At 50.7% G+C, this 16,008-nt stretch overlaps 2 protein-coding genes across 15 annotated transcripts in view; one reads left to right on the top strand and one right to left on the bottom strand.

Moving 5' to 3' along the window:
• The window catches only part of TUB (TUB bipartite transcription factor), a 96,047-nt gene extending 87,612 nt beyond the window's left edge, over positions 1–8,435 (top strand). For all 12 annotated transcript variants that reach the window (XM_066366301.1, XM_066366267.1, XM_066366260.1 and 9 more), the window contains 6 exons: positions 41–238; positions 551–663; positions 1,497–1,614; positions 3,115–3,213; positions 3,437–3,608; positions 4,050–8,435. In XM_066366301.1, coding sequence (XP_066222398.1) covers positions 41–238; positions 551–663; positions 1,497–1,614; positions 3,115–3,213; positions 3,437–3,608; positions 4,050–4,183 — 834 coding nt within the window. In that variant the 3' untranslated portion in view covers positions 4,184–8,435. The remainder of the gene's footprint in view (positions 1–40; positions 239–550; positions 664–1,496; positions 1,615–3,114; positions 3,214–3,436; positions 3,609–4,049) is intronic.
• RIC3 (RIC3 acetylcholine receptor chaperone) overlaps positions 1–16,008 on the bottom strand; it is a 137,364-nt gene that overhangs the window by 75,491 nt on the left and 45,865 nt on the right. Inside the window, exon 6 of one of the 3 annotated variants that reach the window (XR_010749121.1) lies at positions 13,095–13,977. Coding sequence is in view for 2 of the 3 variants with exons in the window: in XM_066366331.1 (XP_066222428.1) it covers positions 13,553–13,977 (425 nt within the window). In the remaining variant the exon portion in view is untranslated. Of the gene's footprint in view, positions 1–11,976; positions 13,978–16,008 lie in introns of those variants that run through there. The other 2 variants (XM_066366331.1, XM_066366341.1) reach the window with 2 other exon arrangements.

The following is a 16,008-nucleotide window of genomic DNA, read 5'->3' as shown; positions in this document are numbered from 1 at the left end:
GTGAGGCCCCGGGGCTGAGGCCCTGCTCTCCTCCCCGCAGGAGGCGGCCTCAGCCCCCAGCCCCACAGCTCCGGAGCCTGCGGTGGATGTCGAGGTTGAGGACCTGGAGGAGTTCGCACTGAGGCCCGCCCTCCAGGGCATCACCGTCAAGTGCCGCATCACACGGGATAAGAAGGGGATGGATCGGGGGATGTACCCCACCTACTTCCTGCACCTGGACCGAGATGATGGGAAGAAGGTAAGGTTGACCTGGGCATGGATTTCCAGGGCAGGCTGGAGGTCCTGGGGCTGGAATGCCACTGGAGGCCTCAGATCCAGCACTGACCTCTCAGTGCCCCAAAGAGACGGAAGCCTCGTGCTGTGCTGATTGGCCTGTCCAGGCGGCCCGGGCTCACCCTTGTGTTTGCCAGTGTGCACGTGTGAGCACATTGCGTGCAGGAGCTGAAGCAAGGGGGAGTCATTTGTGTGAGTGCAGGTGTGTGAGTGGCGCTTGTGCCTGTGTGCACACCGGAGGCTGGACCTGGAATGTGGCCTTACTCTGCTCCCTAAGGTGTTCCTCCTGGCGGGAAGGAAGAGAAAGAAGAGTAAAACTTCCAATTACCTCATCTCTGTGGACCCAACGGACTTGTCTCGAGGAGGGGACAGCTACATCGGGAAACTGCGGTACCAGCACTCCCCCAGACCGGGGGGGGGGGGGGCAGGCTCTCTAGAGGGCATCTCCTCCCTGAAGGAGATCTAGGCCAGGGGTGGGTCTTCTCGGATCTCTCTGTCCCTCAGGTCCAGCCATAGGCTCTCTGCCAGCGAGAGCCTGACTTGGAGATGGGCCTCCCACTCCCTACCCTAGGCTGCTCCCAGCCATCTGGGCATTAGGCCCATCAAGAATGATGGCTCAAACCCCGCGATGTCACTGGTGTGTGGGCTACCACGGAAGGGCCACGTTGGCCCCATGGTCAGTGCTGAGGGGCAGGGCTGAGAGTGCATCTCTGATGGCAGGGAGAACAACCTTGGGGCGCAGGGGAGGCTCTGAGCTCGCCTCAGGATGGGGCCGTTGCTGAGGATGGAGTGCTAGGTTGGGGGAGCATAAATCAAGCTTAGAGGTAGGAGCCAGAGCTGTGGAGATGGGGCTGGACCGAGGGTCACAGGATGGATGGGACAGAGATCATCTTACTCAGTCCCTAGGGGCTGCTGCGTCCCCTCTACTGTCTTCCCAGGTGCCACGCTGTCTGCTCCCTTCTGTTCCTCTAGGAAAACATTCTGTGGAGCCCAGACTTACCTCCCTGGATTTCCTTCACTGAGCCAAGATGCTCTTTGTTTCAATTCTGAGCCAGTCCAGACTTTTGCCCTTAAAGGTGGGGATTCATTGAGCACTGTGTCCCCCAGTCAGCTCCTGGCTCAGGCCAGAAAGCTTTGCAGGCTTCTCATAGGACAGACTGTTAGCTGTTTGCTGCCCTGGGGCAGAGCTATGTGACCCTGTACCAATTGTGCCTGTCCTGCAGGTCCAACCTCATGGGCACCAAGTTCACCGTGTATGACAATGGCGTCAACCCTCAGAAGGTGTCATCCCCTACTCTGGAAAGTGGGACCTTGCGTCTGGAGCTGGCAGCCGTGTGCTACGTGAGTTCTGGGCTCCTGGGTCTCTGGTCTCCGAGGCGGACATGACACTGAGGACTTGCTGCATGTGTGTGGGCTCTCCTTGCTGTCTGTGTGGATAGACAGGCTACAGAGAGGTGGGCTGTCCTCTGTCGAGTGGCCCCTGCCTGGGAGAGGGACCCTGGCCTTCTCTCTCCTGAGCTGAGACTGCAGGTGGCCTCCGCCTTGGAGAGCTCTGGGAGCCGGGTCTGGCTCTGTGCGGCCCAGCCCAGGAGCCTCCTGGAAAGAAGGGTCAGGAGGCCTGGGTCCTGGTCTCTGCATCCCTCCCTCCTCCCTCCAGCATCCTGCATGCACCACAAGCCCTTTGTGTAATCATTTCACTGACAGCTCCGCGTAAGAGCTCAGTCCTGTTTTATTACATAGATGAGGAGACTGAAGCTCAGAGGTTGCGTCACAGTTCATAAATATCCAAACTGGAATATAAGTACAAGGGATTTCACCTTATTTTAAAACGGGATTGGTACCCCTATCAACCTGGGCATGGATGCTTCACCGAGGCTAATTGGGAATCCGTAGCTGTTTTTGCTGTTTAGTGTGATCTTATGGTGCCACCTGCTGGTCATCTTTGGGGAAACAGTTTGAATTTCTTAAATTACTGAGCCCCAGCTACTTTCCAGGCACTGAGGATATAGTAATGAGCAAAAGAGACATAGATTTATACCCTTATGGGGCTTAAACCTTTAGTGGGGGAGATAAGGTACAAAACAGACATATCAACAAAATAAATATGTTCCTGATAAATGTTAAGTTGAAAAAATAAAATGGAATAGGGCTACGAAGTATCCGGTGTGTATGACATTTTTAGGAAGGATGGCCGGGGGGCCGCGCTGAGGCAGCACCTGGGTATAACGCAGAAGGAAGCGAGGGCCAGCCACCTCAGTGCTGGGAGTACCGCTCGGAGCGCAGAGTCCTGGAGGCCTGGCATGTGGGGACAGCAGGAGGGCAGTGAGTGCAGGGCAGGGTCACGGCGAGGAGGAGGTGATGGGGCCACATGGTGAGGCCTGGTGGGCTTTCGCCTTTTCTCTGAACTAGGGAGGAAAACGTGACCTAATGGCACCACTGACTGTGTGTGGAGGACGGGTGACGGAGGAGGGGGTAGGGGGCCAAGGATGGAAACAGGAATCCACCGGGGCCTGGTACTGTGATCTCAGAGAAGGATGCTGGTGGCAAAGACTGGTCAGATCTTTGATGTAATTTGAAGGCGTAGCTGACTGCATTAGCTGATAGAGGAGAAGGTGGGGTGTGAGAGGAGTCATGTGTGACCCCGAGAGGTTTGCCTGAGAGGACTGTAAGGGGAGCTAGTTTGGGCCGAGTCCAGAGCTCACTTCTGGATGTGCTGAATTTAGAGATGCCTATTAGACGTTGAGGTGGAAAGGATGAGAACTAATCATCTCTATTCCCTTCCTCCCAGTCTCCCCAGTAGTCAGTAGAGTCCTCAGGTGCCACTGTTCTTCTGTTTCCCAGGAGACAAATGTCTTAGGTTTTAAGGGGCCACGGAAGATGAGTGTGATTGTCCCGGGCATGAACATGGTTCATGAGAGAGTCTGCATCCGGCCTCGCAACGTGAGTTTCTACCCCGCCCCCCGCCCCCCATCACCCCAGCCTCTGCGTGAGCTGCTCAGAGCAGAGTTCCAGCTGCTGTGTCTATATGTAGGAGGCCAAGTGTGCGAAGCCCTGGGGGTCTAGGGAAATCTAAGGACCTTCAGTCCTGGGCCAGATCCCATGGCCCCTGGGTTGGTAATGCCGTCAAGGCCTAGGCCTGGCTCAGGTGAGACTGCTCTCCTAGGAGCATGAGACGCTGCTAGCACGCTGGCAGAACAAGAACACAGAGACTATCATTGAGCTGCAAAACAAGACGCCTGTCTGGAATGACGACACACAGTCGTACGTACTCAACTTCCACGGGCGTGTCACACAGGCCTCCGTGAAGAACTTCCAGATCATCCATGGCAACGACCGTGAGTGTTTCTGCCTTACTCCTTACTGTCCACGTGCTAGCCAGGGCTCCCCACTCAGGGTTCAGCATGTGAGCCCTGCCCATTCAGGCCAGTGCTTAAGGAAGTGGGTGCTGCAGCGTAGATTAGATGTGAAGAATCCCAGTGACCAGGAGGCCCAGGGAGAACCTTCTCTGGAGTGCTGACTCGATTCTGTGCACTCAGCAGTCTCAGGACTGTCCTGTGACTGGACTCCCTTCTCCCCGTCTCCTGGTGTTTGTGGGTCTCTTTCCTTCTCCTTTGCCCCCTCTCTCCTGCCCTCTCCCAACTGGTCTGTGTTCTACCTCCTCTGGGATTCCCATGGCATCTGTGCTCCTCCCTTTCTCTTTTGTGTGATTTGGGCGTCTGTCCGTCTTTCCCCACTGCTACCATCCTTATCTCTGTCTCCCCTTGTGCCGGCTCCAGCGGACTACATCGTGATGCAGTTTGGCCGCGTGGCAGAGGACGTGTTCACCATGGATTACAACTACCCGCTGTGCGCGCTGCAGGCCTTTGCCATTGCCCTGTCCAGCTTCGACAGCAAGCTGGCCTGTGAATAGAGGCCTCCTCATGCCCGTTGGGGTTGCCCAGCCTGGAGCGGAGCTGCCCACCCGTGGAGACAGCCCTGCTCACCCCCTGTACATAGGCCTCCTGCCAGATGAACCTGTGGCTCTCGGTGGGCCCCTGGCCTGGCCAGCCAGGTACTGAGTGGGGTGTGTGTAAAGGGGCCAGAATGAATGCTTTCTGTGCCCCAAGATCAACACACACACCTACTCTGGGGTAGTATCGTGCTGCAGTCATGTTTGCCAAGCTGGGAAGGCAGGAAGAGGTGTGGAGGGAGAGGGAGGAAGCACAGGGCGGGGCTGCTGTGGCCCAGCCTCCCACTCAGCCCAGGAGCCAGCTGACAGCGGGTCTCCGACAGTGAGGGGCACAGTGGGAGTGAGTGGGTGTGGACCGTGCATCACCTTCACACGGCAGAGGACTTGGTAGCCGAGTGTGGAGTCCCTGAGTTGAGAAGGCCTCCACCAGGCCTGGGAGAGGTTACTGGCTACTGGGGGTGGGGGAAGGGACCGCAGGGGCCTGGCTGTGGGAATGGGCTGGTGGCCGAGGGTTCCAGCTCATTTGATTTCTCTAGGTTCCGTCTGCGCAGAGGAGCAGGAGGCTGGCCCTCATGGCCAGATGTCTTAGAGGATGGGGCCTACGGGACACAGGAGCCGGGGACGGGCCCTGAGCACCAGCCCCAGACTGCACACAGGTGGCCGTGCCTGGGAAGTTCCAGGTGCTCTTGCCTGTGCCTCAGATCCTGTTGCCATCAGCCTAGGTGATGGTCGCTGAGGGCCTCTCTGGTTCTCGGGGAGGAGGAATTGGACTCGTGAGGAGAGCAGGGAGTATTTTAGAACCACAAGAAGTCAGAGGCGGCGGGACTCTTAGAGATCAATCAGTACAACTCTGTCACCTTAGGGACATCACTCAGAAAATGCTACATGCCTTGGGTCATCTGGCAGGTCAGTGGCAGCAGTTAGAACTTCAGCTCACTGGATTTCTTTGTTCCCATCCCTCCTCACCCCCCCACTATCTGGCTTTTGGGCCTTCCTAGGGCCCGGTCCATATGCCCTAGCCCCTTTGCCTAATTCCAGAGACTTGGCAATGTCTGAGTTGACGTAAGACACTGAAACCATTTCAGTAGGAGGTTGGGCAGTTTCTTGCTGAAAGCCGTCTGGCTTTGTGCGTGTCAGACCGAGCAGGGTGACCCGAGTCCGGCCACCCCAGGAAGCAGGCGTAGCAGGCTACAGCCCATTTCTACATCTGGGTGTGATGGGCGGGCATTCTGGGGCGGGGTTTGATCTCCCTCTCCCACCATCCTTCTCCCTGATGACTGGTGAACATCTCTTGCCTTTTTGTCATTGACCCTGGCGGAGGCTACTTGCCCAGATGGATATCAGAAATCAGTGGGAAGCATGTAGAACTTGTTCCTCCCTTCAAAGTAGCTATGCTCGGAAAGGCTGCGTAGAAGACACCGAACATGTCAGTGAGGCAGAGGAGTGGTTTCAAATTAAGTGGAAGTGTATGCTCTCAGATCCTCACAATCTAGTTGTCCTCTGGTGAATACTTAAAGCAGCGCCAAGCTGTTACAGCGTCAGTCTGCCACCCCTTGGGTGTTTCTGTAAGCGGCCCCTGCAGTGGTCTAGTTTTTGTTGGCACAGTGTTCTGAGGGTGCCAGCACTTCTTGCACAGCACCGGTCCACTTCCCAGGGAAATCCTGTGGTGCCATCGTCCTTTCCATAGTCCCAGTTTGGCTCTTCCTTTTCTGTTTGAGAAGGGACCTGCTGACATCTGGGATTATAGAAACTCAATGCTCTCTAATGTCTGTTCAAGCTGTTTGTCTCGGTCTGTGATTTTAAGGTAGAGCAGGCTGATTTGGTAACCCTGGGGGGGGAGGGGGTCCTGGCGGCAGAGAAGAAAAATCAGAAGCACAATGGCAAGCTCCTGTCCCCTGCTCTGTCCTAGTGCACCAGGGAGGGGCTGGCTGGACATTCCGGTGGGGCCAGGAATGCGGGCCGAGCTCTCCAGCCTGGCTGTGGAGTAGGGTGGCTCAGCAGCAAAACCCTCTGTTGGGCACTGAGTGACAAGCAAGAGCAGTTGAGTCACCTGCTCAAGACCCAGCCTCACAAATTCCATTCATACAACCCTATTCCTGGTGATGCTGGTTTCTGGCCTCATGGCCACGGGCCCAAAGACTCAAAGCTGCCAGGGCCCCTGCAGACGACATGGGTTCAGCCTCTCCCATGGTAAGACTTCTTGCCCTTCATACCCTCCCCCTAGATGGTCCTTTGTTGGGCAGGGAACTGGATGACAGAATGAGCAGTCCCCAAGGGTATTAGGCAGTGGAACCTTAGGCAGCTCTTCTCTGACTGCTCCTGGCTTTGTAACTCCTTCTGGGGCCCTACCCCAAAGCTCTACACCCTCTGCCCCCAAAACAGTTGTTCTGCAGAGTGGTGAAGTTCGCGTCCCCGACTCCTCTTGTTCTTTCCTGCTGCTCCAAGGTGCTCTGTGTCTGTCTGCATCTCTGTTTGGGGAAAGGGGCAATCTGCAAGCAAAGGAAGTTTCTTACTGTGATCATACTGTCTAAGGGAGTAGGAAAGGATTGAGGGTGGAGTGGACCTGTGGACTTTGCTGTTTGGCAAGAAAGTGTACCTGGGAAAGGGCTCTGATTAGAAGGACGCTAAGACAGTTGTGCCGTCTAAGACGGTTGTTTCAGTTTCCTTTCTGCATTACCTGGAGAAATTGGTGTGTAGCGTTCATGCTTTTGGATGAATATGAACATATTCTAGTGAATGTGCCTTAACAATCACGACACTGGTTCAGAAGGAGCACGTGAGGTCCAGACCCATGCTGAGGGGAGTCTTGGAAGCCAGGGAGTCGTAACCACAGGCTAGCAGAGAACCTTAGGAGCCCATCTGACTCTGACAGTGACAGAAGCAGCAAGAAAATTGCAGAAGCAGAAGTTTTTCTTTGCTCTGTAAATAGCAGGGCATATATAAAATACTAAATGGCACGTTTGTTTGGGGGCAGTTCTAAATTTAACAAGCAACAGTGATGACTTCACACTAAGGCCCATCTTTCCTCACTGTGGGTCTGCAGTGAGGGGGACACTGGGCTGGCCGTGTCCATGGCTGTTATGAAAGCACAAATTCCATCTCCCAGATGGAGTCCCTGGTTTTCCCTCACTGCAGCAACACTGGCCTGCCCCTCTCTAGGATTCCTCAGCCCAGTCCAGACAGCGCTGGGCCCTGAGCTGCCAGGTGGCCCTCAGCACACTTGTTCACGAGCTGAATGAGGCTTTCTTGTGGTGCTCAGCAGGGAGCGGGCCCTAAGCCCCCTGCACTCGGGGCCCCGTTGGGACCTGGCTCGTGGAACTGCAGCAACCCCCAGGACCAAGCCAAAGGATGGGGCTGTTGTATGAGTTTATTGGTCACCTGTCCTCTCATACTTGCAGCTGTAATTTTCTGTCATTTCAGGATGTGGGGGAGAGGCAGAGCAGAGGGATTGGGACAGGTTTGGTTTTTAAATTCTCCAACCAAGTTGAGGCACATCGGTCTTACAGAAAGCATTCCCGTACTTAGTGGCTGTGTGTTTTGAGCAAACCATGTTAATGTCTTAGGTCTGTTTTCTCATCTACAAAACAAGGAGGTTGGACTGTCAAAGCTTGCCATGGGCATCAGGGTGACTGAAAGGGGATCCTTGCTTTCATCACTATCTTTTCTAGCTCATCACTGTGCCTTTTTTCTTTCCTAAGAAAGATGTCACTCACACTCCTTTCGTTTTCAGTTCTCCTGCCCCGCCCCCTTCCCTCATCAAGGCGCAGGCAGAGGTGGAGACTAGGCCCAGATGTACGTTAAGAGTGGCTCAGAAAGGGAAGCCTGACTCCAGCCTTGTTCCTGTGTTTGGTGACGAAGGGGACTTGGTCAGGATGGGTGACACTCCTCTTGCTGAGAACATACATTTAGCTAGTTTTATAATGCTTAGAATGTGTATGTCTATTCGCACAAGACTGTCTTTTCCTCTTTTGGAGTGGTCGGACATTTTATTTTTGTTCAAAATTATCTGGAGTTTTAGATGAACTTGCATAACTGCTTTTATTGACTTTTTGAATAAACCCTTTGGTATTCTGGAGCAAATATATTTCCTTCTTGGTATGTGCAATGACAAAGTTGGTATTTTCCCATGTTCACATTGTGTACGTTGTATAACTTCAGTGTTTGTCTAAGTACAGACCGTGTATCAACAAATTAAACTTGAACTGTTTCAACACTTCTATGTTATTTTTTTCCTATAAAAGGAGAGAAAAATCCCATGATTTTTACCTAAGTGTTTTTTCTACACCATTCATTCCTTCTGTCCTAAGAGCCTCTGGCTGAGCAGGAGGAGGCTGGCGGTAACGAGGGCATCATGGTGTGTTTGGAAACAAGGGCAGGTGGGCCAGCGCTGTCTTCCCTCTGGCCTGTGCTCTTCAGGTTTAAGGATGGTCAGAACTACACACAGAGGCTGGGGAGGGCTGGAAGAATGGTGGGGGCCGAAGGGACGCAAGTCAGAACAGTCTTCTGCAGGGTCAGCTACGCCACCTGGGAAAAGGGCTGATGGTTCCGGAGTACCCTGAGGGCCTGGCCCTTAGGAACCCAACGCTATGGAGCTAAAACAAACAAACAGGGTGGCAAGGCCTAGATTAGAAATAACATGAAGACGCAGCCACTTGATTCCTCAGGCCCGACCCAGAGCTTAACCTATTTAAACAGGCGTCAGACATGCTCTTGTTTCCGCCTGGGGCAGGGCTGAAGCCAAGGGCACAGGAGGCTGCAGTTGTGGCTGGAAGCTGAAGTGGAAGTTAACTGTGATCCTAAGGGGGAGGTCACAGCCAAAGTCACCCGCAGACTTGGAGGGTGTCTGGGGTGTCTGGTCTAACAGCCCAGCAGCACAGGACTGGGTGACTGGCGATGCTGTCGTGAGCACCCACAGCATGCTACATCCTGGGACGAACACTATAAACCATATTTCCTTTCATCCCGCTAGCCTTACAAGGTGGGTATACTAAATTCAGAGATGAGGAAATTGGTGCTCAGAGAAGGAATACTCTTAAGAAAAAGAAGTTTGTCCTATTTGTATGTATTACTAAAAAAGTGAGAAAAGGTTAGGTGCGTTTTAGAAAGATTTTTATGAAAATGGCCAAAGCAGCCCTGGCCGGTGGCTCAGTGGATAGAGTGCTGACCTAACATATGGACGTCCCTCTTTTTCTCCCACAGCCAGTAGCTCAGTTGGTTCAAGCATTGTCCTCGGGTGCTGAGAATAGCTCTGTTGGAGCACATCAGCTTCAGGCACTAAAAATAGCTTGGTATTCGAGCTTCAGCCCCAGTGGGGTTGCCAGGTGGATCCTGGTCAGGGTGCATGCGGGAGTCTGCCTCATTATCTGCCCTCCTCTCCTAAAAATTATACGCACACACACAAATATATATGGTCAAAGAAAAGGCATGGATACTTCAGGTGTTTTCTCAATACTGTTGAATGGTGAAGTGCTAGATTTTCCTTTGGAATACAGTCTAGGTTGAGAGGGAATTTAAGAATGTGGCAATTAGGAAGACTGGTTTATTACCCCTGATTTGGAGTTTTTATGTAGCCAAGAGCATGTCCTGCCTAAAGTGTGGACATGCTCCTTAGCCCTGCCTCTGTGGGAAACAGCACACGCAGGGTATGATGTAAAAGAAAAGAGGTTTTTATTGTCTAGTGGACAGGTTAAGGACAAACCTTTTAAATACCACGGACCAGGTGACCGTATGTCTAGGACAATCGTGGTTCATATCTGTTATCCAGGCATAATTGGTTTTTTTAGATTTTATTGATTTTAGAGAGAGGAGAAGGGGGGAGTGGAAAGCATCCACTCCCTGTAGTTGCCTTGACCGGGCAAGCCCAGGGTTTCAAGCCGGCGACCTCAGCGTTCCAGGTCAAGGCTCCATGCACTGCGCCACCACAGGTCAGGCCTGGCATAACAGTTAAAGCTCCCTTTTCCCAAGTATCCCAGTTTGGACCAGGAGTGTTTGCTCATTCAAGCCATAGAGGGAGCAGAGTGCGGTTCTCCTAGACCATCTTTTCTAGAGGCCACACGTGCCTCCACTCAACACAGCTCCCTAGCCAAGCTTGTGGAGCTCACACATCACGGGTCACGAATCTAAGGGGTACTTTCCTTGTTCCTCTGTTACAACCAGGAAAGAGCATCTCCTGGCTGGGTCACCCACCTGATTTACCAAGCATGGTCCCAGATGACAAGTTGTTTCCTAGGCCCGCTGTCTGCACCCAGAGGTGTGACTGCCACAGTGCCCAGAGGCCACTGCAGACCTAGTACAGGGGACAGCGAGCTCACAGCCCACACCAGTTCTGAGAGAGAAGGAGAGAGAGATCAGACCTCATCATAAAAACCAGCTCCGTGATCCTGCTCATCCTGGGTTGTATGGTCACATGTAGTTGTCATCCCTGAAGGGTAAAATCATTCTAGAAAATGCCAAAAAGGACTGTATAATCTGAAATGATTGAACAGTAAATAAAATTTCTGAAATAAAATATGTAAATATGTACCTGCCACATAAACAGCCAAGGGCTAGGGCAGCAAGAGCCATCATGAAGTCTTAATACTCTGGCAGGAACTATTAATACTTCCATAAGCCAGTTTCCCCCAAAGATTAACCTTCAAAAATAGACTAGGTTGTATAACAGCTTACACAGCAACCTCATCACGACATCTGAGCACCCATGCTCCCCACTGCCTTCTCCAGCACTTTTTCTGCAAGAATGTCTTCTCTGCCCTGCCCACCTGGGGATGTCCTCAGCATGACTCAGGCTCCACCTCGGCCCTGGCCGGTTAGCTCAGTCGGTTAAGAGTGTCATCCCGGAACAACAAGGTTGCGGGTTTGATTCCCGGTCAGGGCACACCCGGGAAGCAACTGAAGAATGCATGACCGAGGAACAACAAATGAATACATCCGTTCCCCCTTCCCTCTCTCTCCCTTTTTCTGTCTGTGTTAAAAAAAAAAAATCAATTAAAAAACATTAAGCCCTGGCCAGACAGCCCGACTGCTCGGAGCCTCGCCCTGGAGCGCGGAGGGCTCTGGTGTGGTTCCCGTCGGGGCACACACAGGGGCAGCTCAGTGTTCCTGTCTCTTTCTCTTACCTCTCTTAAAAAATAAATTTAAAATAAAATAAAGATCCATCCACTTTTCTGGAGTTTCTTGGGAGTACTTTGGCAGAAATGATCTTTCTTTGTTTTCCTGTAGATTTGGGTCTGCATCTCAATTGTAGCATGAAGCCTTAGCTGTGAAACATTTACCAAGTGGTTACCATGTATGAGACAGAACCAGTGCTCTTCAGAGGCACTGACGATGTCCTCTGCTCCTCATAACCACCCTGTGGGCCTGGACTTGCACCCCTTGCGTTAGAGATGAGACAGCCAGGACTCAGAGGGTTTACTATGCTGATAGGACTTGACTGTCAGGACAGATGGGGATGGACTCACAAACGCAGAATTCACGGACTTGAGCCCTTTTATAGTTTATAGTTCATTAAAAAAATTAATTGGGTAAGGCTCCCACATTAAACTGAGTTTTTAAAAGGCAGGAATTGAACTTTCTGTTCCTATTGCCTAGCTCTGAGCTGCTGAATGAATAAATGAAGGGATAAGCCAGGAGAAAACCTGTCTCTTTAATCAAGGAATTATATCCTAAGGCAGAAAAGAAATTTGAAACAGGGACCCAGGACTCTCCTTGTAGGTCAACCTCTCATTGTGAATGAAGGGAAATAACATGAAAAACAATTTATCAAAACAGTAAAGAGACCTACATTATTTTTTATCTTTAGCATTACATTGCATTACCTTTAGATTGTTTCAGTACATTTTAAACTGCATTTGTTACAAGTGAATCAAGTGTTCCACATTAAGATAGATGCAATATACTTCCTTTAGGCTCAGTCTTCGGTGACTTCTCTCTAGTTCATTAACAAGAAATGTCCAGCAGGAACTGAAATTATCTTAATACCATACCCCTGACAGAACTCTGTATGCTCATATGTGTGATTTAAAGTCCTTTCCTAGCATCCTGTGCCAAGAACAATGAATTCTTAAAGCCTTATCTACCTTTACATAATTTCCTCCTTTTCAAGTCTTCCACATTTCATGACTGGGACTGTCCTCAGGAATGTGCCCTCTGAAAACTCTCAGGTGTTACATGTGAACTGGACTCACTCATCTTTACTGGACGGAATACATGCTGCCATCTCACCTCAAGAAGACAGATGGCAGCTCGGGGGTCAGGCCTGTAGTCTGGTCAAATTCCTCCCAGCCTTCACCTACTCCCTTCTTTCCCCAGCTCTGAACCCAGTGCTCTCCTCCCCCGGGCCGCTACCCTGTTTCTCCGCAGCAGACACACTCCACGCCTGCCCTGCGCGGCTGGCACTCTTTCTGCATGCTTGGTCCTCGTCATTTCTGTCTCAATCCATGTGGTTGTGAAAACAAATTTCCCACAGAGGGCACAACATTCAGAACCAGGTCCAAGGCAAGGACTCTCCGTAAGCGATGGGTTCACTCCCCATCACTGGCTCTTCTAGGCACCTCATGGTGGGACCACTCCCCTTGGGCAGGCTTTCCTGCAGCCTCAAACCTTGGCTCTGCAGGACAAGGACTCAAGTCTTTACCTAAAACTTCCTCTGGCCACTGAAGACCAGAGATACACAGGTGCTTCTGGGTTTGGCAGTTCTTGTAAGCAGAACAAAAAGGAAGCTAGAGATCCAGGCAACATCAGAGCAAAACAGTCCCCAACAGGCCTCTGAGCTTGTGTGCAGGTCACTGTGAGTTGCTGACCCTTGCTGTGAGGAGGGTCTGATCGCAGAGTCCTGCCCTGCTCTGGCCCCATCATCTCCCAGGGTACCACTAACCTACCTGTTCAACGCCCAGAAAATAAGGCATCTTGGACTCTGCAATCTTCACTCTTGCAGCCTTAGGTCCTCATCATGTGGAAGCTGCTGCTTATTCACAGGTAAACCGCCTGTTATTCTTAGCATGAAGAGTCAGACCTCTGCCCTTGAGTGGTCCCATCTGTAATTATGATAGATTAGCCATAATTACTCAGTGGATAAATTCTCTGATGGAGGAAAGGCAGGAAGAGGAAGAGTGAAGCCATCTTGTGTTCCTATGAATCTCAATGATGTTTCACAAGGTGACAGGTGTGTGAGCACCAGGAAGGATACAAGACATCCGTGGTCATGACCTGATGAGCTATGATCTTTAAACACAGAGAATGAAGTGCAGGGCGTAGGGCCAAGGATGAACTCCGAGAGGAGACACAGGTCACCTTGGGACTAGCGGAACAGATGCTTCCCCAAAGCGGCTGTTTTCACTCTAAACCCTGGGGGTTCCGCTTCCTTAACGTGCCACCTGGGCATGCTCTGTGGGCGCTGATGCCCACCCCTTCATCTCGGAAGTCCCGGGGCCGCACACTGTTGGTGGTTTCCTCTTGCTCAGTGTCTGCGGTGAACCCATAATTCTCTGCCAGGACAGCAGGATCCTCTTCCTCAGGAAGGCAGCAGGGACATGTCTCTGGCTCTGGGTCACAGGAGGGAACAGAGTGATCTTCCTGGGCTCTGGGGCCAGCAGGCACTTCCCAGCCCAAACGATCAGACTCTTCTAGCACCCCCATCCTTTCCGCTAGTTCTTCAGCAGAGGGCTCTTTTGGGTCCGGGTAATCCACCAGGATTGTTTCTTGCCTACGCTTGATGTGATCTGAAAGGTCATAAATTGGATAAGTCTCTTCAGGGTAACCTAGAGAGAAAAGCAGCACAAAGTCTTACAAAGACCGTCTCTTCCAAATACAGTGTCAGGCTCAAAGAGGCTTCTCGGGAAGCTGTCCTACCGTCCCAACAAATCCATTCAAGAGATCTCGCAGATGACTAACAGCTCTGAAGTTTCACTACGAAATTCTTAGGGGTCTGGCTGACTAGCCCAATGCTCTCTGAAATATTGTACAAACCCATTCAGAGGAAAATCCCTTCTTAGTGCAGTGTGCTTGGGGCAGAGTGGAAGTCTCACACCTCCAGCTTCTGCAGTAGTGATGAAGATTAAACAAACAACATGAGCCTTCAGTTAAAAAAAAAAAGTACTATGAACACCAGATGGAGAGAACATAGCTCAAGGCTAACATTTATAATTTCTATTTGGGACCATTTCCAAATCTTCCTGGGGAGTAAGGGGTGGGGTAGGGGGAAGGAACGCTAAGCTCTTTGAAAAATACACCGTGAAGGCTTCCCACTAATCAAAACCGCTGAAATGGCTTGCAAGTGTCAGAAACAGAGAGGCTTCAGTCAGACGTGCCCGAGATCCCGAAGGACAAGGGCTGTGTTTTCTGAAGACAGAATTCCCATTGTTGGCTTCCTCATCTTCACAAAACGGAACAAAAGAAAATAACAAACTGGTAAACAAAATGAGGAATGCTGGTACCGAATTCCAGCTACGATAATGAGAAAAGAGAAGATGTTGCCAAATTCAAGAATGAAATGAAATAAATCTGTGTCGGCCGAACACGCGGAGCAGCAGCAGATGGGCCGCGCTCGAGCTCGTGCCGGCACCTGCACGGTGCGGACAGCGGAGGATTCAGACTCCATCTGCACATTAGGATAATCAGCAAACTCAAGCCTAATGTAAATCGCTTTTTGCCTGCAAATTCTGAAAAGCAGAGGCTCCTTTTGGTGCAATTCAGAGTAGAGAGAGGCTTTTTTTACAACATTCACTTTTTTTTCTGATTATAAAAATCAGACCCACTGGATAATTTGAAAAATACAAGTTTTGGAAAGGAAACACTAATCATCTGGAATCCCACCACTGATAATAATTTGTTGTATTACTTCTGGCTTTTTATTATAAGTATGTATGTATGTATATATTATATATATATATTAATAAAGAAGGATCATACTATATATAAAATGTTAAGACCCTGATTTTTTCCTTTCAACATTATATCACAAGCATTTCTCTATGTCATTAGGCATTTTAAAGTTGGCTGCAAATATCTCATCACACAGGCTACATAACTGATCTGATTTGCCCTGCCTCTTCTATAAGACGTTTAGTTTTTCCAGTTTTCCCTTATTATAACATAGCAGCTAAGATCTCTGAATATAAATCCCTGTCTACTTGCCTATTTCCTTAAGATACACTTCTAGATATATTAAAGCTAGGCCAAAGGGAACGGACATTTTAAAAGCCTTCTTTTTTTTACACTCTGCCAAATTACTTCCCAGAAGAATGGTATAAATTTTTAGTTCTATCAGGGACATAAAGAAATGACCCATCTTATCACACCCTCACCATCACTGACAGTATTCTGTAAGAATCTTGCCAGCGCAGCCTTGACCTCCAGGCTCACCTGCCTGTGGACGGAATGCTTGGTAAAATGGAGTTCGGCTCCTCAAAACCTCACCACCTCCTTGGTCCACGGCAGAGGCTGAGGAAGCTTACTTGCTAATTAGCTCCCAGCCACTGAAAAAGTCCATTTTCTGGCATGTTCCTGTCTTCTTCCCACACCAGGAACAACGCTTACCTTGGGACTTCCATGGCTATCTGTTTTGGTTTAGGAGGGGGAGGCCTGCTGAAGGAAACCGAACAGTGACTCACACAACTGCTGAGGTGGCCTGTATCAGCCAACGTTACCGGTTACTCAAGAACTTCATTAAAAACATGAGCAAGCAACACAAAACTGCTGGTCCTACGGGAAATCAGCAGTTGAACACAGCGGAACCAAACTAAGTAAACCATGTAAAGAGCCCCTAAAAAACAAAACAAAACAGGGAATGC

This window comes from Saccopteryx leptura, chromosome 1, assembly GCF_036850995.1.
Source record: "Saccopteryx leptura isolate mSacLep1 chromosome 1, mSacLep1_pri_phased_curated, whole genome shotgun sequence".
NCBI classification, from domain to species: Eukaryota; Metazoa; Chordata; class Mammalia; order Chiroptera; family Emballonuridae; genus Saccopteryx; species Saccopteryx leptura.
The sequence above is the reverse complement of the archived record's forward strand: the minus strand, read 5'-3'. Positions and strand labels throughout refer to the sequence as shown.